General features: G+C 41.6%; 1 protein-coding gene across 38 annotated transcripts in view; it reads right to left on the reverse strand.

The window, feature by feature from the left end:
• The window catches only part of LIMCH1 (LIM and calponin homology domains 1), a 156,368-nt gene that overhangs the window by 13,781 nt on the left and 118,566 nt on the right, over window positions 1-24,021 (reverse strand). For 19 of the 38 annotated variants that reach the window (XM_085545506.1, XM_085545505.1, XM_085545504.1 and 16 more), the window contains 10 exons: window positions 19,320-19,446; window positions 16,604-16,758; window positions 16,003-16,405; window positions 13,146-13,367; window positions 5,236-5,329; window positions 3,819-3,991; window positions 3,195-3,300; window positions 1,976-2,050; window positions 1,225-1,253; window positions 524-607 (listed from right to left, as the gene is read on the reverse strand). In XM_085545506.1, coding sequence (XP_085401632.1) covers window positions 524-607; window positions 1,225-1,253; window positions 1,976-2,050; window positions 3,195-3,300; window positions 3,819-3,991; window positions 5,236-5,329; window positions 13,146-13,367; window positions 16,003-16,405; window positions 16,604-16,758; window positions 19,320-19,446 — 1,468 coding nt within the window. The remainder of the gene's footprint in view (window positions 1-523; window positions 608-1,224; window positions 1,254-1,975; window positions 2,051-3,194; window positions 3,301-3,818; window positions 3,992-5,235; window positions 5,330-13,145; window positions 13,368-16,002; window positions 16,406-16,603; window positions 16,759-19,319; window positions 19,447-24,021) is intronic. The other 19 variants (XM_085545515.1, XM_085545513.1, XM_085545514.1 and 16 more) reach the window with 1 other exon arrangement.

Genomic DNA, 24,021 nt, shown 5'->3' on the forward strand with positions numbered 1-24,021 from the left:
GATGTTCTCCAAGAAGAGCATGTAAATGAAGCAGAAGTCCACAAGAAGCTAATTAAAGTAACCATTTTAAAGAAGAATCATGTAAGAGCCAAGGTTAACAAAATATTAGTCTCATGAAAGAGGCTCCAAGTAATTAACAGTTTACATTTAAGGCGATTTACATATAGTGGCAGATTGACACTTGGTTGAACTCTGCAGTGGAACCCAGAACTAAGTCCTTCCAGATTCCCTGGGGGTGGGAAAGGGAGAAGTAAGACTGTCCAAACCACAGAGTGCACAGCTCATTTACCTGCCACAGAGCTCACTACACTATCCACACAGGGTGGTGATAAATACAGCTGGCCTTGACACTGCCAGATTCATTAAGGTGTGACCTATGTTTTGATACTGAAATGTTCAGCCAATCTTACCAATGCTTCAAGAGTGGAAGACATGACATGAAATGCTCAACCTTTGTGTAAAGGGACAATGCAGATGGAAACAGCTGAGCTATGGAGTGGAAGAAAGGGAGCGCGTTCCTCACCTGAAGCAGGCGTTCTTGCTCGTGCTGCCACCTCTCCTGCCGCTTCCGCTCTTCTTCTGGGTCCCAGGACCAGAAATTGAAACGCTGGCGTGAAGGAGAAGCAAGCTGTTAGACTTCAACACTTCACAAGGCTACCACTTCACCCAGTCTGCCTCCGACAGTAATGCCAAAATGGTAATCTCTGAACTAAACTAGATAACAGTATTCTTATTGAGCAGACAATATTCTGAGCTTCAAAGACAATTGAGATTGCCCACAGGTATCTAAATGAGAGGATAACCATTTGGTTTGCAAACAAAGGCTTGGGAAACTTCAGTTGAGGGGGGGAAGGAAAGAAAAAGAACTGAAAGAAAGCTCAAAGCAGTGCTGAATAAAGATGCCTGCAGGTACCCAAATTCAAGAAAAACTTCTATTTTTCTTCTCTGCAACATTCTGTTCAACATGCAAAGCAATTTGTGAAGGTAAAATACATTCTCTCACTTCACGTCTGCCAGTGCAACAGCCTAAGGACTTGCTTTACATTTTTAACCAGGAAAGAAGACTTAAATTACAAACTCAGATTCATTCTTGGTTTGATTTGTATTTTTCCTCTCTCATTCTAACCTGGGGATGTTAGAAGACAGTTTGGATGAAAACTTAGATTTTGTTAAATACATATCTCTGAACCAAAACAACAACTTCAAAAATAAAAAGGTACTCACATTTGATTTGTCACTACTGCCAGAATCAACTACGAAAAAAGGAAAAAAAAAAAAAAAAAAAGGAAAAGTTAAAACACCGCAAAAGAACCCAAAGTGCTCAGTCTGCAATTAATGCTACATTGTATCTGTACAAAAAAGCTTCATGTTAGTTTCCTACTTGCTCCCACAACCAAAGGCCAAGATGAACTGCAAGCAAACAAACCAGAAGAATAGATCATGCCCAACACCAGCAAAACTACTTCTGATCAGGATACAGAAGAGCATGATTGTAACTAACATCAGGTTCTACTCTAAAACTAGCTACTGCCATCTACTTCTGGCCAGTTAGCAGGGTCTGAACACTGAGTGCTACCTGCTTTGATCTACTTTTCCCTTCCAGGCTCTGTGCAAGAAAGGAAAAAGCACAGCAAAGCGACAGGGATGGAACTATACTATTCAAGAGCCACAGTTACGAAGAGGACCATTGCCATTTTCTATTGAAACATCTTTGGATCAGGTTGATTTGAAGAAATCGAGGAAAAAATGTTTACAGGTAAGTGATTCCATTTGGGTGCTGAAGTCAGAGCACCACAGCAATGCGTAACCCAACAGCTCTTTGTCAACTGTGCAACAGGAACAGACATCTTCTATGAGGGCGAGAGGTAGGACGAGTCCCCGTCACTGCCGGCTCTCGCCCACCCCACAGCTCAGGGTGCCTTGTACGGGAGGCAGTGGAGGGGTGAAGCTGCTCTGCCCTTCAAGTTGTGTTTACCTGACTGTGAGAAAAACCGGGAGCGCCGCCAGTCGTTCCGCACCCTGAGCGGAACCATGACCCCGCGGGGCAGCTCTGCGGGAATGGCACAGGGTCAGAACAAGGAACAGAGCGGTCAACAGGTGAGGATGGGCCACCAGACCCACCAGCAGGGCTCTTACTGCAATCACATTGTAAAAAGTGGCCCAACACTGCTAGTTCTTGAAGGGCTTATAGATCCCATCGACAGCACAGATTTAAATGCTACTTTTGGTCCCTAACACTATATCATACAATCAATAGAATGGCTTGGGTTGGAAGGCTTAAAGATTGTTTAGTTCCAACCCCCAGTATGAGAGCTCTAGCAATAGTGTTAATTCACTTTTGCATTTGTTTCTACTGGAGATGCATATTTTAAAGGATTATGGAATCTTATTTGTAGTATACATGCTGCGAACACTAGAGAGCAGCCGAGTGTTTCAGCATCACTAAGAACATGCCAGGGAGACCTACAATCTGCTACCCAGTATTTGAACTGATTTGTGCCTGAAATACAGCAGTATTACCTTCAGTTATTCCAATCCTGAAAACACTGATTATCATTACATTACTTACACATACACAAACAAGACAACTTCAGATAATTACTCCATCTCTCTTTCACGATCCCCATACATATGCATCTCTAAAATCAAGGTGAAATAAAACTACTACATACTACCGACCTCAAGCAAAACTTCGTCACAAAGGCAAAAGAAAAAATTATGCTTTGCAAGAACTCGTGATATGCACAGGTCAAACTGAGAGATGTGGCCAGATACAAGTACTGTTTACCTATAAACAGGAGCTACAGCTGAGTGCAGAATTAATCTCCAGGAATTTATATTGTTAGATAAAACCAATCACTACGCCATTTTTGTTGTGAACTGCAGTACTACTAAAATGTAATAATCATGGCCATAACATCGCATCCTAACAATTGCTAAGCTTGCCAAGTTAGTGTCTACCCTGTCCCCTCTCCTCAGTGTCACAATCCTGCTGTTGTATTTAAAGGGAAGCAAGAAGAGTCCTTTCCATCATGGAAATCAGAGAACTTCTGTCAATCAGATGTAACTATAAGTAAAACATTTTAAGATCAGAAACCTCCAGTTCAATAATTAGGCACTTTCCCCTGAACACGCGTCTAGTTATGTTCAGGTGAGTTCTTTGCAGCTTCCAACCTTACAGAATTTTTGCTCACCTTGCAGATCAGAATTATGCAGAGTGACCTGGCTGGTCTCTGGCAGTTTCTTCAAAAAGGGCAATACTACACTCCCTTCTTGCTCTAGGGCTTTTGGTTTCGTTACCTGTTCAGACATTTGGGAACAGAAAACTGCATTAAAAAATCATCAGATACAAACAAAGGTCAATTTAAAACCCTTTCTATTTATTTTCTGAAACAATATTATTAAGATTAATAAGCCTCTGTCTCCAGAATTACAATGTAGACTTGCAATATTAAGTTCTCGAAATAGCCATTAGTTCAGTATTCACACTATCCTGTACACCAAAGTTCATTCTAACCTAGGACCAACAACTACTGTATCAGTATGGTCACTGCCATTCTCTACTGCCAGTGCTTACTCAACACTTTAAGAAGACTACGCAGGCAAGCTCCACTGCTTACACCTCCTGAATGCCTGGCTCTCCCAACACATGGTGGGACTGGGCTTTGCAGGTTAAGTACCCTTTCCCACTCCAACCAGTTTCCAGGTTCCTCCAGAAGGAGGGACTCTTGATGATCACTGGGTATACACTGAATATACACTTCATTGTGAGAACTTTCTTTGTTTCATTTTTCCACTCCCTTTCTTGCCATACATACCTCCTGCATAGCAGGGAGTACTGCCTCCTTCTGCTTCTCCATTTCAGGTTTCTTCACATCTTTCTCACTTTGAGCAGTTTCCTCAGGGGGGACAGGACTAGGAGAAAATTCTAAGCTCTTCACAACAGGGCTGGCACGAACTACAGTTGACTTGAATTGCTTTTGTTCTGAACCTAGTCCACATATACAAAAGAACGCCGTTAGGGTTCAGTATTTTTTCGCATAAAATATTGACTTATTTCTTACAGTCCAGTTACTTACTGAGTATATTTTGAGCCAATAAACTGGTTATGTATATACATACACTTTAAATCTCCTTTCCTCAACACAAGTAAAGTGAATCTCTCAGGGAACACAAAACTTTAAGGATGAAATACACCTGACAGAAAGTAGATGTTGACACTTCACTTGGTCACCACCATGGGACATCAATCTTGGTCAGCAAAGGCCTTCATGACTTTCAGCCTGTTATATCAAGTACTTCTCTGTCTGAAATAAGCTGTAGCCTACAACATGCCTGCTGAGGCATAGATCTCCGTACTGCACATTCCATAGCTGTGTGATGAAGCCTGCTCTAAGGTGCTACCCAGATAAGCAGGTTGCCTACTCTACAAGATCATGCAGCTTGGACAACATCTATCCCTGCAAAGCAGATGCAATGAAAATCCACCCTTTAACTATTTTAGCTTTTGCATCCTCTCAGTTTTCTGTGGCAGTTTATTTTGCTATCAGTGCTCAACATTTACTGTTTCTCACAGGTGCGGAGCCCGACACAATACAACCTTGTGATCTGTAGATAGATGTTCCCAACTCCTCACCACCAACTGTTGAGAAAAGAACTGGCTGGTTCACTGCCAGACTGCAGCTTCAGTCTGACTTGCCAGGTGGAATTCCAGATTGTTAAGCTCTGTGCTGCTATGCAATAATTTTCTTACCTGAAAGACTGGCCTGTTTTCATTTATGAGACCAAGTAATTAAGCCAGCTGATGTTGCTAACAGCCAGTGCACTTCACAGCTGTCAGGAAAAGGCTGGATGTGCTTCTGATCTTGAGGCAATGGTACCAATTGATGCTTGAGAACCAATCTCAATTGGTTAGCTCACATTTATCCTCAGAAAACAGGATCGCTGTATTTACATGCCGATTACAGAAAGAGATTTCCTATAAACACCTATTTCAAATAACACCCTTTGCTACATCAATCTGAATTTTGGCAGACCCACTTTAAAAGATAAACAAAAAAACATCATGAATTTTGTATGATAAAACTCGTATTTTGAGTGATGCTTCAGAAACACCCTCATGCAGCTTCACATTTTACAATTTGCCTCCCTAGATGAGGGAGGAGTCAAGCATTTTCCTGGATGAGGAATCATGCCCTAGGAGGGGCAGGTCTGGGGCAGCAGCCATCTACCCACCTGGGGACAGGTCTGCCGGGCTCCCGTGTCCCACTTCTCCAGGGCTGCCCTCGGCTTGCTGGCTGGTGGCCGAATCCACTTCCCCTGGCAAGGCCTGTAGAGAAGTGAGACAATCAGTACAATGGAAATGGAAAGATGGATGACAGAAAGGCAGGTGCTTGCTGCTGCTCTGTAACCTGACAGGGCTGTTTTAGAGCTCTGCAGGAAGCAGCATGCAGAGCGAGCCCATGAGCAGCACTGCTGCTCTGGCACCGAGTCACTGGGCCTTAATCTCCCCTTTTGAAAGTTCAGCATCAGCCATTATGCAGTTGCTTTGGAACAGCTCATAACAGCATTTAGAACTGCAGCATATCTTGAATTGTGTTAGCTGGAGATAAGCACACATTTCACCCCCCAGTTTTCTCTTCCAGAATAACACCAAACCCTATGCATCTGTGAAAAAACAGCACATAGGAGGGCTTTAAAAGTATCAACGGAATTAAATACTTCCTTTATTTCACGCTTGTCTAAACAATCTGTTATCTGAAGGGAAAAGCCAGAGTTGGCATTGAAGGTAATGAAATACTTGAAAAGTTATTGAAAGAGGGCTGAAAAATACGGTGAGACCATCTCAACCCCATAATCCAAATTGCTGTGAAAAGGCAGCTTCCTGCCCCAGCCCAGCCTGCTGCACAGCTAACCACACCAGCTGCGTTCCAGCTGATTGATTTAGCAGCTTCCACTTCACATCCCATTTCCCAGTAGGCAAATGAAGAATCACTGCAGCAAATTGATCAGCAGCTGCTCAGCACTCTCTAACACAGAGGGAAAATGGCGCATTCAAAGAGGAAGAAAAAAAAGCAGATTACTTTTCAAAATGAAAAGAAACCATATCAGAAGCGGCCTATTGTAGATGTCCTTTCCTGTCCCCATCTCTCATTCTTTTAACAGCTGAGAGAGTGGAATGATGAAATGCCCTCCTTTCTGGGGGCAAGATTCACACCTTCACCTCCTGCATGGATCTGTTCTGCATCCCCGCAGACACCTGTGAGTCTACAGCCTCTCAGCCACCCACAGTCACACTCCATGGGCTGTCCCAGCTGCGTCACCAGGGACATCTGGTCAGCATGCCAGTGCCTGTGGATACCCTCCGGCTGCAGAGAGCTTTGCTGTCAGCAGCAGGAGCAAATCCATATTTCCCTTCTCTTGTGGGGAAGTGTGCAAGGGGCAGGGAATGGTCTGGGAAAACACTCTGTGAACAAGTCTCAGTGCAGGGCTGTGGGTAAGGATGTGAGCAGAGCAAGCCCATGGGCAGTGAGTGGCTGGGTACAGGAGGAGCAGCCAGGGGCCAAACTCTCACCTTGTAGCAGGACAGGTGCCAACAGTAGTGCTGAGCATCCCAAGTGGCAGCACATCCCCACTGGTGCCCGCTGGGAGGGCTGCCCCAAGCACTGCCTGCTGCTTTCCTGTACACCCAAGGCTTACACTCCAGGCAAGGCAGAGGTGGCAAACCCACACAAACACAGCAGGTTTGCCCTGTGCCATTCTGTTGCTCTCTTCTTCAGCATAACACAGCTGGGCCTTCCCCAGCCCATCTGTTCCCTCCAATCTTGCCCAAAGCAGAAATAAGTATTCATTTCTGCTCTAGGACAATCAAGGCAGTGTTACAAATTGCCATTTCCATCCTTGGAGGCTTTTAACACTTCAGTGATTAGTAACTTGGGCTGCTCCCACACCTCCCTCTGCTTTAAGCAGAGGTTTCCATTAGAGACCTACAACCTGAGTGACTCTGTGGTTCTACAACCTGTTAAAACTAAACAAATAGCTGACATTGAAAACTCAGTGTTTGCCCTCAACAAAGCACATTTTAAATGGAAATTCAAAAGACACCCACCCAACAACCGTATCCGCTGCCTTAAAGCATAGATCTTAAAGCAATGGAACTCTTCCTCCCCTCTCAAAATGCAACAGCTCAAACTGCAAAATTAAGAGGCTGAGCAAATGCATGGAGCTGATCTAATCTTATCCCCTCCACTTCTAGGGTTCCCTTGAGAACTTACACATGGTGCTATGTGCTGCCGCTGTCCTGCATAAGTGAAGTTACAAATAATTCCACCTACAATCTTAATATCCGGTATGGAGGTTGAGCCAGGTATAGATGTAGATGGTATTAATAGAAATACAGGAGCAGAAGCTCCTGCTCACGAGACTCGACTCTTCCTCCTCCCTCTGCTGTGCAATCAAATGTTAGCAACATAAAGCTAAAAATATAAAATCGATTAGTAAGTCATTTACCAAAAGTAAAGTAAAATAAGTGAACATCACTGGGGAATGCTCATTCCCAGAATAACTAATTCTATTTATAATTCCAAGTGATGTAATATTTTCTATTACCCACAGGTATGTGACACTTCTAAAAATGTTCTACCACAGATTATCATTTGAGTTTCATAAATGTTTTGTAGTCAAAGTATGATGTTATCACTGAATATGGAAAAAACATTAAACATTTTAATAGCACCTGCAAAGTCTGTGTTTTGACATAGCCACTGAAATCTCACGGATCTCACACTTGGGGATGAAGGATCTACACTGCCTGTTTGCACCACAGGTATTTGTGTGGGAAGAGCCATCACTGCCTCTGCTACATGTACCTCAGAGGGAAGCTCCTATACCGTGTTACCAAACACTTGCTTGGTTTGACAATAGATCAGTTCAGCTAATGGCAGGAAGGATTTCTATCCCATGAACCGGGACATAAATACAGGCATTTCTTTAATTATGACCGTACAGCCACAATGCCTATTGCTGCATCAGAACCTCATCAAACCCTAATAATAGGAACTCCCAAAATACTGAAATTCACAACTTCTACAAGAATTCAAACTCCAAATGAAGTTACAGTACAACTTTATTGAACCTTACTGTAAATTAAACCAAAATGTAGGTGAGTTAACACTACTTGTACACAAAATCTCATAATATATTAATACTGTATTTTCTATGAAAACATGACAAGAACCAGCAAGGATGCAGAGAAATATGGAAGAATCAGGTTGGAACTGTGGTTTGAGTTCAGTAAAACCACTCAGGAATGTATTGGTTGCAGTATCAATAGCCACACGTACAAATTACCTAACACATCTTATAAACTTCTGCAATGGAAATTGTATACACAGCATTATTTTCCATGTTTCGCTGTAAGATTTTAAAATGCCATACCATGGCTTTCTAATCAAAGCCAGAACTTTGTCTTCTGAATGGTAACACCAGCATGACCTTGGGCTGCCACAGCCAAGTGCCATGTATGCCATGCCCATGCGGTACTACCGCCAGAACACTGCTCTGACACACTAAATCATCTGCCCCTTTTATTGGCAGCTTTATAATGCTATAATCAGATCAAGCTCTTACAGTCAAAGACAGGGTGGATCAGTAATTGACAGAGAAGCTTTCAAAGTGTTGAAAGAAACAGTGTTAAGTATTCCTACTAGAGTTATTTGTGCTAGTTATTATCACTCAGTTGGGACATAAAATAATCTCCCATCACTGACAGACACTGAAAATTGGTTGGGGGCCTGGAGGATGGGAGATATGGATATTAAATTCATAACCACATCCCAAGCAGAGCTCTGTTCTACCTACTTCAAAGTTTCACAGCTTCTGTATCTCGCCCTAGCTATCCAGGTAACCCAGCCCTTCATGCATCTTCCTGTATGTGGTTCAAGGAAAAGCTGTCAATCTGGAACATATCTACTTACTCTGCAAGTGTTTCTTGTAATGAATCAAAGAACAAAGACTTGTCTTACCAGATCTGTACAAATCAGGGTTTCAGTCCTGTTCTCTTGTAGTTTGGCCAACAATCCCCAACCACAAGAAAGCTTATACTTTAATCTCAGTTCAACCAGTGGATTTTTGAAGATGAAGGAGAGTGTTACTTGGATATAGAAAAAAGTTTCTTTTTGTGCCAAGTAAGCAGTGAGTAGAACTGGACATGTTTAAGCCGGCTAACTACAAATTAAAAGAAAGCCTCAATCTCCCCCCTCCCCACCCCGATCGTTTTAAAGTTGCTGTCTACATTTATTTTCTTTTCAGTTGATCAGAGCAAAGCTATAATTAGAACTATAGCAAGCCAGTAATTTCTAAATTGTTATTCGAAGTTTGGTTAAAGTAAAGTGATGCAACTCTGACAAATTAATCCCTCTATACTAAAATCTGCATGAATATTGTTTTAAAACAAAACATTTATTTTGCCAACTTCTAATTCAAAGAGTAAGAGAATACAATTTCTCAGTATTTGTAATGTGTGTAACTGCTATGTATATCAGAAAGAAAACAGAACCTAATGGCTGACAGATAGGACCAGGCTCTGGAGATGATTTTCACACTGTTGCTGGCATTGCCAATGCCTGATCAGAGCATTCTGAGCATGTCAATTTTGGGGCCCTTGCACCAGCTTTTGTAACTGTAAAAGGGAACTGTGCTTTTACTACCACCTCTCTCAGCTGCGCATTGCTCCACAAATGCTAGTGGGTTATTTCCATTCTGCTGATAGGCCAAATTTAACCTTCTGTGCAAAGTCACTCTTCAATCAGAGACAAAATATGACCAGTTACTTTGAATCAAGGCAAGTTTGGTGTAAAATTCAAAAGAATCTAAGAACTCTACACATACAATGCAGGCACAAGAAAATGTTCTTCACCATTTGTCCTACCTGCTGCAGCTTTTTGTATCCCATTTCATAGAGAATTCAGACAGAAGTCGCCTCTATTTCCTACTCAGTCTCTGAACATCAGTCATTACAAGGTTCACATACATGTGAAGGTGCTTCTTAGACAGAAGCACAACCTCCACTGGGGTATTACCCATACAAAATGACTCCTATGTCTTTCTAGCTCCCCAGACCCCTAAATCATACTGGCGTTTCAAGTGGTACAACTCAACTGAACTTTTTTTTTCCTAAATTCAGGCCAAGAGAGCTGCTGAAGTACAGCTGTGCAGCATCTTCCTGTATTGCAGACAGTGCCTGAGGCCAGCCGGACAGATTTAGAGCAGAGCTACGGAGCTTCAAAGGGAAGGCTGCCAGGCAGAGAGAAGACAGGAACAGCCACTATGACAAGTGAACTGAAACAGCAGGGGAGCAGCCAGCAGAGGGATGGAGGAGGAAGGGGCACGCAAGGAGCAGGAAGAGGATTAGAGGAGGAGGACAGGAGGGACAAAGGTAACACGTGTACGAAAGAGGATATGTGTTCTCACAACAGAGAAACAGGGAGGAAACTGAGCAAATAAAACACAGTAAGAAAACAAATCCAGAGCAACTGCAGGGAAGAAGAAACATCCTACCCTATAAACAGCATCTCTTAGAGGACAGCCAGCCAGAGTCTTGCTCCAGGCTTGGGAAGGATATAGCTAACAAGTCTCTACAACAATCAAGAAAAGCTTAGAAATGACCACAGTGAAAGCAAGCTTAGAGAAGGCTTTGAAAACATGCATTGAAAACATTGCATCTATTTGTAAAATTTTTCTCAGTGGAAAATACATTAGTTGCTTCCTTCATTTCAGCTACCTCTGCTTCTTCATCTTGGCTGCTTCCTACTCCTGCTCACATCTTCTCCTCTCCTCGAAATTCAGTAGGGTTAAGCATCAGACTAAAATTCTGTGAGTGGGTCAAACTAAGCATATGCTCCATGAGACCCCCAGAGAGAAAAACTTTCCTTTTGAATAATGCCACGCTAGTTACTTTCTCACACAGAGTGGCCAACTGAGCTGCTGTTTCATATGACAGTAGCAACATTACCATTAGCTAGAAGACTCAACTTCAGCCTTGCCCTGGCTTCCCCAGTTGGTAATGATGCACTGGCAGCTTCATAGGTTTTCCTGCTTCCAAGGTGTTTTATGAGGAGTAGGAAAGGCCCAGATGGTTATTTTCTTATTTTATTTTCTTCAGAGCATTTAATGCTCTGAACTCTGCAGATATCGGCTGACATCACTGTACAAAATTACTCAGAAATCAAGGGAAAACAGGGAGGTGGGTGAATGAAGTGACTCCACAGTAGCAGCCCCATTCCAGCAGGTAAGGCCCCAGACTGATTCCATCTATATTGAGCTGACTGGCAGTGCTGGCCTGTGCACCAGCACATGGTGATGAAGCCAAGTGTAAGCACCACACCCCAACTCTGTAACTTGGTACCTAAGCCCTTTGTATCCATGAACCATACCACTCCTGCATAACCAATAGATAAATTACTGCCTGGAAAATTAAAATTAAGCATCTAGGTAAAGAAGAGAATGAAATCCCCCCTTAGAACAGAGAAGCTGCACTATTTGTGTGCATGCTCGTTCTCTCCAGATGACTTTATCATTAAGTGCACTCAATTTTAGAAACCAGGAGGTTATTCTGCAAGTGGCAGAGCTGTGAAGAATCTGGGAATATAAATTGTTCTGCCTGTTTGCCAGTATTACCAGAAGGATTAAGACACTGGAAGCTGCAAACTAGGCATTCAGCAGTCACATTATCCTTAAAGCTGCAGAGCAGAAAGGATGAGAGAACACCACCCAGACACAAACATGCCCGAACCCTAAGAAGGGCTGCTACTGCTGCATTTCCTCTTAACTATGCCACAGCTATGCTGGTCTGGAAATTGTTAAAAAAAAAAAAGAGATAGTAATACTTTTATTCATCTACTTTTCTCATTACCATTGTGCTTTTAATCTAGAGCAAGCTGAGGCCCCTCTCTGTCCTCCAACCATTCTCATTATTTGCTCTCCTATACCGAATGCAATGCCTGCCTGGCTTCTCTGCTGGACTCGATTTATTCTGAAACAAGTAGTCTCAGCTTTGCCAACCCCGCCTGCTTTCTGCAAACTGTTCACTCTTGACTCTACAGCAGTTCCCCCCAACAGCATCAAGTCTGTGCCCAGGGCATATCCCACCATCCATGCGTGCTGGGTGGCCTGTGCCCAAAGAGAGTCACGAAGGTAGGAAGTAAGTTAAGATGTACAAAGTTTGACATGGATGAACCATCACTTCCTGCCCACTCCCTGTTATCCACCTGGACGATATTTGAAAGAAATCTATATAAAAGCAAGAATTATCATACTCCAACTCTCACCACATCCCCGATTCTCTTTGTAGTCACACAAAAAAGGAATGTTGAAATTCCCATTCCTGCCACTTGCTTGCAATCCTTTAACATGCATTATTAACAGTCCAGTCCTTATTTTTTGTTTTGTTTTTAACCATCTACTTTTATTACAATTTTCTGGCCTCTAAGTTCCTGTTGCAATATGCTCCAGTTTGGGTTGGTTTTTTTTTCCTTTTTTTTTTTCTGAATTTCTCTCTGGGGAAGGGGAGAGAAAAATGAAAAGGTAAAATTAATTTGCTTCTCTGGTGAAGCAGTTAAGAAGCACGTTGGTCCTTGGAGTATTTCAATAGCTTCTCCCCTTTCTGAATATTTCAGAGATGAGAATGAAAGCAGAATGTTCAAAACTGCCTGCACATTCACATCCTCATTTGAAAATTGAAAACCGAGACTAATTATAATGGCTCACACAGTCCAATTATCTTGCTGATCTAATCAGCCAACATCAGGAGAAGAGCTGAATAAACGTGCACAATGGCTGGGACACAGAGTCAATTTCTCCCTGGCCCAGCACATTTGAAGTATGCTTATCAGTTGCACGCTATCCAAAATAAAGAAACGCTGGCTGCAATAAGATTTTGAACCTTCCCTTCCCATTTCTGTACCCACATCCCAAAGGAAGAAACCTTTAATTTACAAAGGATTTTTCTTCTTTTTTCCTGGTCTGGGCACACCCTCTCAAAATAAAACAAACATAACCATTCGGGTTTCATTAGTTAGTGATTAAATACATCATGAGACAGAAAATTGGCAGAGAAAGTAAGGCTGGTTTGTTCATGTTGCTCTTACTGTTGGCTCTCTGTGCACACTCTGAGTGGCAGGCCTCTGTAAACTGAGCTCAACACTTGTGGGGTCCTTCTTCAACTCTATGGGGGGCCTGTCCCCTCTGGCTACTCCGTCAAATTTCAGAGATCTGCTTGGCGACTGAGTAAATATTACTGTTGTACACTCTTTATCCTTCTCTTCAACTCCGTTGAAATTCTCTCCATTCATGCTGACTTTTCCATCTACCTGCAGAATACAGTTAAATAAATACACCGAGGAAATTAGCACTCAAACAAGTTTAGGAAATCAGGAATTCAATACAACATCACCATCGTTAACACAGTCTACACCATCAGTGCAGAACAGGGCTAAGCACGCATTTCAACAGGACATGACAGCAGAAAATGCCAGTCTAGATGGGGTCCACAAATAAAACACAGAGCAGAAGTTATGGATTTTCCTGGATATCCCAGTTTCCCACATTTCTCCCAGTAACAGAAAAGTAACCTTAATGCACATCACACATACCCTAGATTTTAAAAGAAGAACAATGGTTTCGGTAATACTTAGACCAAAACTCCAGGGTTTCGCATTGTGTCATGCAAGAGGCAAGCATGCTCTCCAGGCTGACCTGCTCTGTAAACTGGCAGCCTTACCATAACACTACTAGACTGTACCTCAGTCTTGTGAATTTTAAAAGGGTATGGAGCAGCAGTGTCCACCTGTTTTTTTATCTATTGTTCATAGCAGGGAAACAAGAAACCAACAAATAAAACTTGGCATCCCACCTTTTCTGCGAGGCCATAAAATAAATAGCCTCTTTCCCAAAAAATGACTTTATGCAGTCACTGTGGAGAGTAGAATCAATTTAATACTTTGTTTTTAAGGTTTAGCAAGCACTTTGATGGCCCTACATTCTCCCTGAGGAACACTTAGGCAAGGAAGAAAACACAGAATAAGCTTTGGTTTCTTCCTTTGCACTGATGCAGCTTTCTCTTAGGATAGAATTACATTTTGAATGATGCTTCAGTGACACTTTGACAGTTCCTTCAATTTGGCAGGCTGTCTGTGGATGTCCAGATATACATAGACACTCACAATAAGAGATCCCAGCTGGAATCTACAGAGGGACCAGAAGAGCACCAGCTGTCATTATCACACCCCATTGCTCCTGTTTACCTGCAGCAAGAAATGCTTACAGGAGCGACAGCAGGGCTCAGTTTTAGGTAGATCTGGAGAAGGACTTTGCTACTCTGCTCAGAGATCCTTCCATGCAAGATGATCACCATAAGAGAGATGAAGGTGGTAGAGTAAATGTAGACAAACTCTTCCCTGCTACTGATTGGACTTTGGGGGAGTAATGGCACAGATCAGTGAGTTCTTTAGGAAGCTATCTAGGATCCATATGGTGATGAGTCGTTTCAAATTTCAAAGTTATGTCTTTCTTTGGGAACTTCCCATTTATTTCGCTGTTATTGAAAACTGACACAAGAAGTGTCAGAATCACCTTATCAAACTGAAATACAGTTTAAGAAAAGTTCTTCTCAGCTCATCCTCTCTGTCCCACTCCTTATCTCCCTTTTCATTTAACTTCAGTACTTCACTTGAGTAAATTCACTATATGCAATCAGTGTTGTGCTAAGGGCAAACTACTCCTGCTGACTTCTTGTATGCTTGTATCCAGAGATCTGTTCTTCCCCTCAGGGTGATTAACCCAGAGGCCATTTCCAAGGCTATGGGCATCCTCAGAAGTGCAGGGAGGTGAAGGCAGCCAGCACCTCACACCACTCACTCCCATACTGGGGAGAAACAGCCCTGCAAGCATTTTACCAGTTCTGACTTCTTTTCAAGTGAAAAGTTCCCTCTCTTTCCTCACTGCCATCACTCCCCTCCGCACGAGTTTGAGGGTTTATTTCCAAATTCAAGTGTGGGCAGACACTGAGCCCCAAGTCTTATGGGACTGCGTGCTGGATTACCCATAGAGAGACAGGTCATGAAAAACCTCAGAAATATAAAAGCCAGAAAAACACTGGCAGGACACACCATCCATTTTAATGTCTCTGTTTAGACTAAGACATTTCTCTATTTATATTAGAGAGGAAAACCAAATGTTTGAATGATCAGGACAGATGCCCTCACTACAGAGTTAAACAAACATACTCCTCTCCTTCTGATCTGGAGCAAGTCAATACATTGTCACTGGAGCCAAGAAGCACTGACAGACCGGTGTTTGAGGGCAAAATAATGCAATAGTTACATAGTCTGGGGAGTCATTCTTACTAAGTCACATTCTTTGACATCAAGCAAACAAGATCTAGACAGATTTTTAGTGGGGGGTGAGGTGAAGAAGCATCCACGTGTTAGTTTCTCCCCTGTATATGTGAACTATATATAGGTTAACATGAGTATGACTCCTCTGTCCAAGTCCTGCGAGAAAAAAATTGTAAGGATCACAGGAAAAAAGAAAAAAGTAAAATAAAACTAACACAAAAATACTTGACTGGGTACTAAAATGTATACTGTAGGAGAAGACCAAGTGAGGCTGAAGAGAAATAGGAATTGCCAGTTTCACATTTCAATGAAAAAACATTGTGTGGGAGGTGGTTTCACAAGAGCTGGGACAGACTTCAAGCACTTACGGACATCATGCTTCTTCACCGCCTGAATGAAGCTTTTTATAAGGGTAAGCAACAAACACAGTAGCAATGCCTCTGGGACATCAGCAGGGTTGCAGGGACCCGTGCATGCCACAATCAAAGTAGCGAATAGCTATTATTATTATTATTTTTAATTAAATTGCATTAAACATTTACAGGTTGTGATTATTTAGTCAGGATCTCCTTGCTTCCTAACTTACTTAGAGGAGTGCGACGTATCCTACCTTAAAGTTCTTTAAAACTTCCTGTGTATTTTTGGGTTGAGAGTAAGGCTTGGGTGTCAGCATAGGCACAGCCTTGGAGACAACACTTTTGCTGGGAGATGTGCGGCCTGTCGAACCACTGGGCTCTAATTCAGTGGTGGGAACGATGGTTGCTTCAATGGTGGCAGTGAATTTTGGAGCAGGCAGAGATTGTTGCCTTAAGTATCTCAGAGGATTCGGGTCTTTCAGTGGGGAATTTGGCTCCACTGAATGGCTTCTTTCCAGGATTTTTGGCATCTGTAAACGCTCAAGGACAGCTTCACTAATGGTGAATCTTTCGATATACTGCTGGAGAATGCTCTCAGCCTCCTCCTGGGTCTTTGCATTCTTGTATGCCTCATGAAGCTCCCGTTCTCTTCTCTCTCTGCATGGGAGATGACACAAGAGAGATCACCACATTAAAATTCACACTAAAAATCATTTCTACTTCCTCTGCTCCATCACTACCCTTCTCCTTCCCCTACTCCAGCCCCACGGGTATGGCTGTCCACAACCACCTACATCCCCTGTCAAGCACACAGCATTTTCAGACACGCCTCTGCACTTCAGTAAGAAAACATACTTCTCTTCCACAATTTCTCGGTATGTTTTGATGCTTTTTCTGCGCTCATTTGTTCCCTCTCCAGACAATAATCTTTCCATTTTCTTTCTCTCAGCTTCTTTTTTAATTAAATCCTGGGAAGCACTCCTTCGACGACTCTTCCACCGAGCCAGGTCCTGGGAGAGAAAGAAGGCAGCTGAATGCAGAATTGCAAATAGCTAAAAACCAGCCTTAAGGAATCAATGAATCCAGACAGCCAAGCTTTGTAATGTTTGCATCTGCCTGTGGACCAGGCTCTGATGTTTGCTTTAAGGAGAAATGGAGATCACATCATAAAATGAAAATGTTAGAATTTCATAGCTTCACCGATGGCTTTTTTTTTGTCTTTTTCTTTTTCTTTCTTTCTTTTATTTATTTATTTATTTATTTTAAATAGGCTTTGTAGCATCACAGAAGCATGACACCCGAACGTGAGGAAAAGAAGGGACCAGTCAGGGCAATGACTATCCCCTGGGACAATTCCAGGGACCAAAAATTGCACTCTGCCCATGATATCAGCCAACTACATGCAAGTATACTTGAACCAGCACTATAGAGACAGAAGAATGCAGTGCAACATCTAAACTCAAACTCTTCCTTACGAGCACCCCCCAGTATTTTGGGCCCAGATCTCAGCAGCACTATGGACTAAAGTGCCTCTCTGGTAGGCTTGTGATAAGACAGAGAAACAGGACTAACATTTGTATGCAGCAACACAGACACATGCTTTTTGAAGCACCAATCTATTTGGAAGCCACCTGTCCAAAACTGTGAGAAGGACCCGGTGACTCTAGGTCTTTAATCTTCCTGCAAAATCAGCCTGACTCTAAAACAAAGGAATACAAAGGAGATACCTCCTATGGGACGCATCTATGTCCTGTATTGTGCTTAGGTTATGAATTCACAAGCTACATACAGAGACAGAATTTGTTTCACAGTAAAACAAGTGAAGAAGTGTTTCTAAGCTGTAAGATTCCTCAGCAATCAAGTAGAAAGGGAACAAAACTTTACAGTAAAAATTAACCTCTACAGAATTTTTGCAAAGAAAAATAACCTCATAGGAAACCATGGGGGCACATTTGTTATTAACTTTTATAACATCAGGAGATTAGTATACAGATTGTATTTCATGTACTCTAACAAATTCTGGTTTTAATAAAAACCAGAGATTCTGTACACATACTCAATTCAAAGGCTATTTCATTAATTACATGGTTTTCCAAATATTTTAATTGCATTTTTATTAGTAAACAGATGAAGGTACTGCAAACGTAACTTATTTTATTAAAACCAGGAACAAACCTTGTCACTTTTAATTTAGCTTAAAACCACAAATTACTGACATTACACTCAAGGGAGTGCTTGTTAAAGTATTTCTTCACATGACCTACATATATCAGTCCATAAACCCCTTCGTGAAACGTGGTCCTTTCCTCTTCCTCAGTTACTAATTATTCTCATTGAAGGCATTTCTTGATTCAGCTACTCCCACTATTGCTTATTGTTTGGAAATTAGTTTTTCATTAGCAAATTTCATAACATAAACCCTCCTCTTTCTGCAATTAAAGATGTTTATATTTTCCAGCTCTGATTCTTCAGAAAAACAACGGTAATAAAAAAAAAGCTATGAAACCGTTAATTGTTGGCAAATTTACAGCATGAGCATATGAAGAATATGAGACCATGAATGTAGTGTCATCTCTACAAAACCCTTGGAATGCCAAGGACATTCCACTAAGGGAATATTTAGTAGCTCTTCAGGACTTTCAGTTTGTTGTATGAGATGCTGAGGGCCTGGAAAAGTTGTGCACTTTAGCTCAGAGGATTTTTCATTCAACAGCGAAGAGTTCTCAAACCTCTTGAATTCCTTTGGGCTCATTCTTATCTCTGCTGGGAAATTATGGCTTCCCACACATACAGACCACTCAGCTGAAATCCTTCATTGTTCTAGTAAAACTTATTTACTAGTTGTAAATACTGTTCTTTTTGGGGCTATTCCTTGAATTTTCTATCAAAACCTATTTCATAGCAGCTGTCTTTATAACTGGAAATTACTGTACTAGCTGTTAGAAGAGATCTAAAAAAACCCCAATAACTCCAATATTCCTCATTTAAAATCAGTCTTCAGGAACTAACAGGATTGATGCTGAAGCTCCTGATACTAACTTGCCTGCAAATTGTGAGCAACGTTTTTTCTACTCTTTCCATTTACTGAAGATAATACAAAATTGCCATGCCAACTTAAAAACGCTTAGAATACGGAGAGTTTGGAAAGGACTTGCAATGCAAGCAAGGTGTATCTAACTTAAAGGGGAATTTGTTTGCTTGAATAAGATGGAAAATATTGACACTTTTTGTTTTCAAATGTATTGAATCCAGGTCCAACCTATGTATTTATCACCCTGATTAGTCTTATACTTTGTCACTTTTTCTAGTTAGAACAATTAGATAAGTGTTTTGCTTTCATTTTTATGCAATCAGTTTTTAATGATATTTTCTTACAACGCAAAAGACCCGGTTCATCTGTGTGTCCTGTAATGTACAACTGAATATGAACTTCTATGCCTTTATCAACAGACATGCCTTTATCAACAGAAAATGAAGAGAGAGTCCTGATTGAGAGAGCAACCACTGATTAGCTATTTTGCCCAGCTGACTGGCCCTAACGCCAGTATCACAGACACTGTGGTACACTCACGTCTTGCCATCTGGTCTCATCCTCTTTCAGCTGGTTGTGTATATTCTGCAGTTTTTCATGGCGAGCTTTGCTGTGAGGCTGAGCCATGGCTTCTTCCTCGCTTCTCATGTCAAACATGCTCACGCTCCTAAACAATGAGGGAAGAATAAGAAGCACAGCGTTATTTATATCCTTATACTTCTTCAGCTTTGTGAGAGCTAAAGCCACATGAGGGTGCTGCAGCAGAATCAGACACCTGCACTGTTACGGAGCTCCCAATAGCAGCAATCCCTGAGAAGGATCAGTTAGCGCCCATATGACTTCCACGCAGTACTTCAGACACTGTACTCCTCAATGTTCTCTTGTTTTTTGTTAGCCAACAGCAACTTTGTCTCTCACTGTGAAGCATTTCTAACAATAAAACTCTGACAGTAGCTTTTGTTAAAATTATCCTACTCAGAGGTGAGTTAAGAGTATTAAAGTTTTTGAAGATGTTTCCTACTGAGTTCTCACTGACCCCTTCAATTATATTGCAGACAGAAGCTTCCATTTTACTGTAAAACAAGAGAGGCTTGAGAAGTACATCAGGGGTAGCGTGGCTGGCTAAATGCTACTGCAACAGGAACCAGGAGAGCCTGCCCAGAGAAGCACATGCAGGGCACACAGCATGTTGCCTCCACTTCCCTCCCTGCCTCAAAGAAACTCAATGCTATCAGCACTGACTTGTTCATATGGTTAACCTAACAAAGGGAAAGCTGACTGTACAACAAACAATTATGTTCGGGACAAAACAGTTTCTTTATACACATGCTATTTTTGCCTCTGACCTTTGGAGAGTTAAAGGAAAAAGGGTCATGGTTTGATATTATACCATCATTCATATCATTTAAAGATCTTCACATGAAGATAATGTACTTTCTACTCCCCCCCACTACCTATTATTAGTGAGACATGACCTCAGCTGGGCCATTAAAAGCAAAAAGGGGGAGGGAAAGCCATGCAGTTCCACAGGAGGTGACTTCACAGCAGTTTCCAAATGATCATCTGCAGCTGTAGGTGAGCCAACTAGCAGGAGAAGCACCAAATGAAGAAGAGTTGTAGGCAACTGTGGACACAGTAATTGAAGTGAATACACACTGAAAGCTGTGTATATACATATTTAGCTGGCATATTCAGGCAAGCAAAGATGTGAACAACTCACTCTTCGGGGGAAATGGAAAGGTCTAGACAGTGGATGGAAAAAGACATGCACAGATCCCATCCTGTTAGTGGGCATATATTCAGAAACACAAGACAGAATACACACCCTATTGCCTTCAAGCAGAAAAAGTATAGTTATCATATTACCATGCTTCATCCCTTAAAAAGAATGCACTTCTTTGGGTTCCTCTGTGGGTAACTTAAGGGTTGCATTGCTCAGGACTGAACTGGAGTACTCTTAAGAAACAGAACCCAAAGAAACTGCAAATTTTGCTGTTTTTAAAACTGAAGTCTACTAAAGAACATTTAACTTTCACTTCTGTTTTGCAGACTAGTGAGGTAGGTTGGGAGATGCATCATTAACACAACCTTCAGTGGATTTATCCCAGTTTAAGTGCATTTGAAACTCATTCTAAGGAAAAACCTGTAGTCTTAAGTATTTGCCACTTTGTGCCTGCCAAGTCTAACTGATTGTATAGACTCCTTTGTGTACCATTCCCCCCCATCAAAGAATATTTCATTTGCAAAGAGTAGATGACAACAGGAGACTCAAATTGCTGATAATTGCTCCTAGCAGAGGGCATGAGGACTAGCACTACGTCATCTGGTATAGGAGAATAAAAATATTCTCTGCCAGGTATACTGAAATTCCAATGAAAAGCTAACGTTGTGTTTTTCTTTTTCCCTGTCTTCACTTGGAGTAAGCAAACACAGCTAAACAGACTTCATGGCTATTAATGGTGCAATAAAAAAGGCACCCTGGAAAAGGCTTTAACCTACCCCAGGTATCAAGCTATGTACACCTTCTGTTTTAGTTATCCCCTCATGCTGCTGGGCCTTCACTGCCATGGATAAGCAGGCAGATGGGTTCAACCAAACAGCAGCTCCAATAATGTTACCGCACAAATCTGCCTCCCCAAGGGAGCAGTCTGAAGGAGTCATCTCAAAGCATTGCTTCCTGCTCTGACCAACACATAACAGCCACTGACAAGATCCAACTCACTTCCTGAACACGTGGAAAAGGCCAACTAGATGGCCTACACAGATTTCTCTGCTAGGCAAGTCTATCTACAGAAGAGAACCAAAGAGGCTGGAACTCAGCTTCCATCAGAAGACACTTTCACTATGAGTCCAACATCATTTCTTCCCTTCTTATATAATTTACAAATGGCTTATAAAAGCCACAAATGTCTCCAGTCTGTCAAAACCTGCATGAATAGAGTTTGAATTACTTCTTCCTTCAGCCACATCCCAGGACAACGGGCACAGCATACAAACAAATGGGGAGATTTAACAATACAGATCTCATGACCACAGATATTCTGCAAAGCTCCTTGGGACTGCAACTATGCTGCCTTTCTGCTGACCAGTATCAGAAATGCTGTTCTGACAAAGACCTGGGGAAAAAAACACTGTGCAAACCAATACTATAATTTGAAGGGCTGGCTCTTTGGGATACTGTGATTGTTTTTAAGTTATACTACTTTGTTCTTCCAAATTGCAGTTGTTCTTGTCAGTGGTGCTATACAGCTTTTGTTTTGTTTTGTTCTGTTGTTGTTTGTTTTTTAACAAGTCCAAGTAAGTATTGAATAAAAACGTCCTCAAGGACTTGAGTGTTCAGACTATTTAATTAAAAAAAAAATGAGAAATATGGTAAGAATTTTTATAAGAATATGTTAAAATACGCAGAGCATTTATTATGTGGCTGCATTACCATTTATAAACACAGTAAGCTTTAAGAAACCCTAACAAAACAAAAAAGAGACAGGATGGCTAAAGGATCAGACTCCAGTAAATAAATACTCAAAATTCTCAGCCCACTATAATTCATATGTTGGTCTTAAAGTATAAAGCAAAAGCCTAAAAGAACGCTGGGCTGTCACACTGCCAGCAAAATTCAGCGGATCTCTTTGAGAGATGGGAAAGGGACTGATCATCAGCAACATGCTAGGTAAGTAGAAGGCAACTGCAAGGAGAAGAGATATAGTCATGCATTTCAGCCACATGAATTTAACCTCCTGGTGCCTCTCCCTTTTTGGAAGAGACTGCACTGCCAGCAGTTGGCCACATAACAGTGTGCTCAGCTATATCACCTGTGGAATTTTCTTAGCAAAATGGTGACATTTTGCTAAGTCTTATCTGGAGAGAAACGAAGATGCCCCATAATTCTGATACAGCCCCTGCCAGACACAAAATGGCTCTAACTCATAGGCTGGGCAGAGTGCAACAGAAAAAACACTGCAAAGCAACAGAAACTGGAAACCTGACAGAAGGCCACAGAAAAGCCTGGGAGCAGAGAAAGAAAAGAAGGAACCACAAGCCACCTCTTGCTGCCCTCCTGCAGTGTTCACACTGTTGTCCTCTGCCTTTAATAACGGCTATGGACTCCAAGCAATCACAACATCACAGCAGCCAGGGCTGTCTCTTTTACTCCAATTTATGCTAAGGATACCCTTTCTGGGAGCTGGAGACAGCCCTGGGGCTGCTGACACAATTTGGTGATGACCAACCAGCAATGGGAACTTGGTCAATCTAACATAGGAATTCTGCTGCCAGAATAGCTTCAAGTTTAGGGCTGAATTCAAGTCACAGTTTTCAAAAGAGACTTGACAAATATTTTGGAAGCATTTGAAATGTCAGTTCAATTTATTTTTCCTATTGAGAGCCACATCTTAGTAGTTTTTTTGCAAATACTTCAGAAGGAAAAATACAGTCTTACATTTATAAGACCTTTACAGGCAGTTTAGGAAAATGGTTGCTCTGTAAACTGTGGCACATCTGGAAAGGGTGACAATAAGGCTTGAACATGTATTGTTTTGCCTTTTTAAACAAAATCCATGTAGAATAAACAATATGATTTATTCATATCTTTGCTACTCTCTAATAATACAGCCAAAGACACTGTGATGCCTCCATGTACTTTCTCTCATGTTTGCATTTAATGCAGACATGCAAAACCATGGGAAACAAATAAGCAAATCAATGAGACAGGTAATGCTCTACAAAAAGGCAGGAGAGGCACCACTGTAAAGCATAACAGTTCTGTGTTGTTACACTATCTAATCTCTCATTTCGATCAATAGGATTTCTGCTTCTTGAAAATAATTACATTTACTCTGTGGCTCTGTGGGCAGTGGACGCAGGCTTTGCACAGCATAAAAGAGATAACGCTGGTGCACTACACATATTGTAAACTGAATAAAGCCCTCTATGCCATTTTATTCTGTGATTTTATATGGGAAACAGAGAAGGCTGCATGGATGTCTGTGAACAACATAAGGATATTAAGGACAAATTACATGCGTAGTCCTAAACTATTTCTTTGCTTCTGAACTCCCGCACATTGTAATTTGGAATAGCTGATACATTTCCACCATGGCTTCTTAAATAACGCTGCACATTATTCTGTACTATGGTTCATATTCATCCACACACAAAAGTTTTAAGTGCAATAAATGCCCCCATCCTGCTCCTTTGGTTAAATGTAAAGCACTGAGATGAGAAGCTTAAAAGAGTAAAGTTT

The sequence above is a fragment of the Coturnix japonica genome, chromosome 4 (assembly GCF_054131305.1).
Source record: "Coturnix japonica strain WE chromosome 4, WE-NBRP24, whole genome shotgun sequence".
NCBI lineage: Eukaryota > Metazoa > Chordata > Aves > Galliformes > Phasianidae > Coturnix > Coturnix japonica.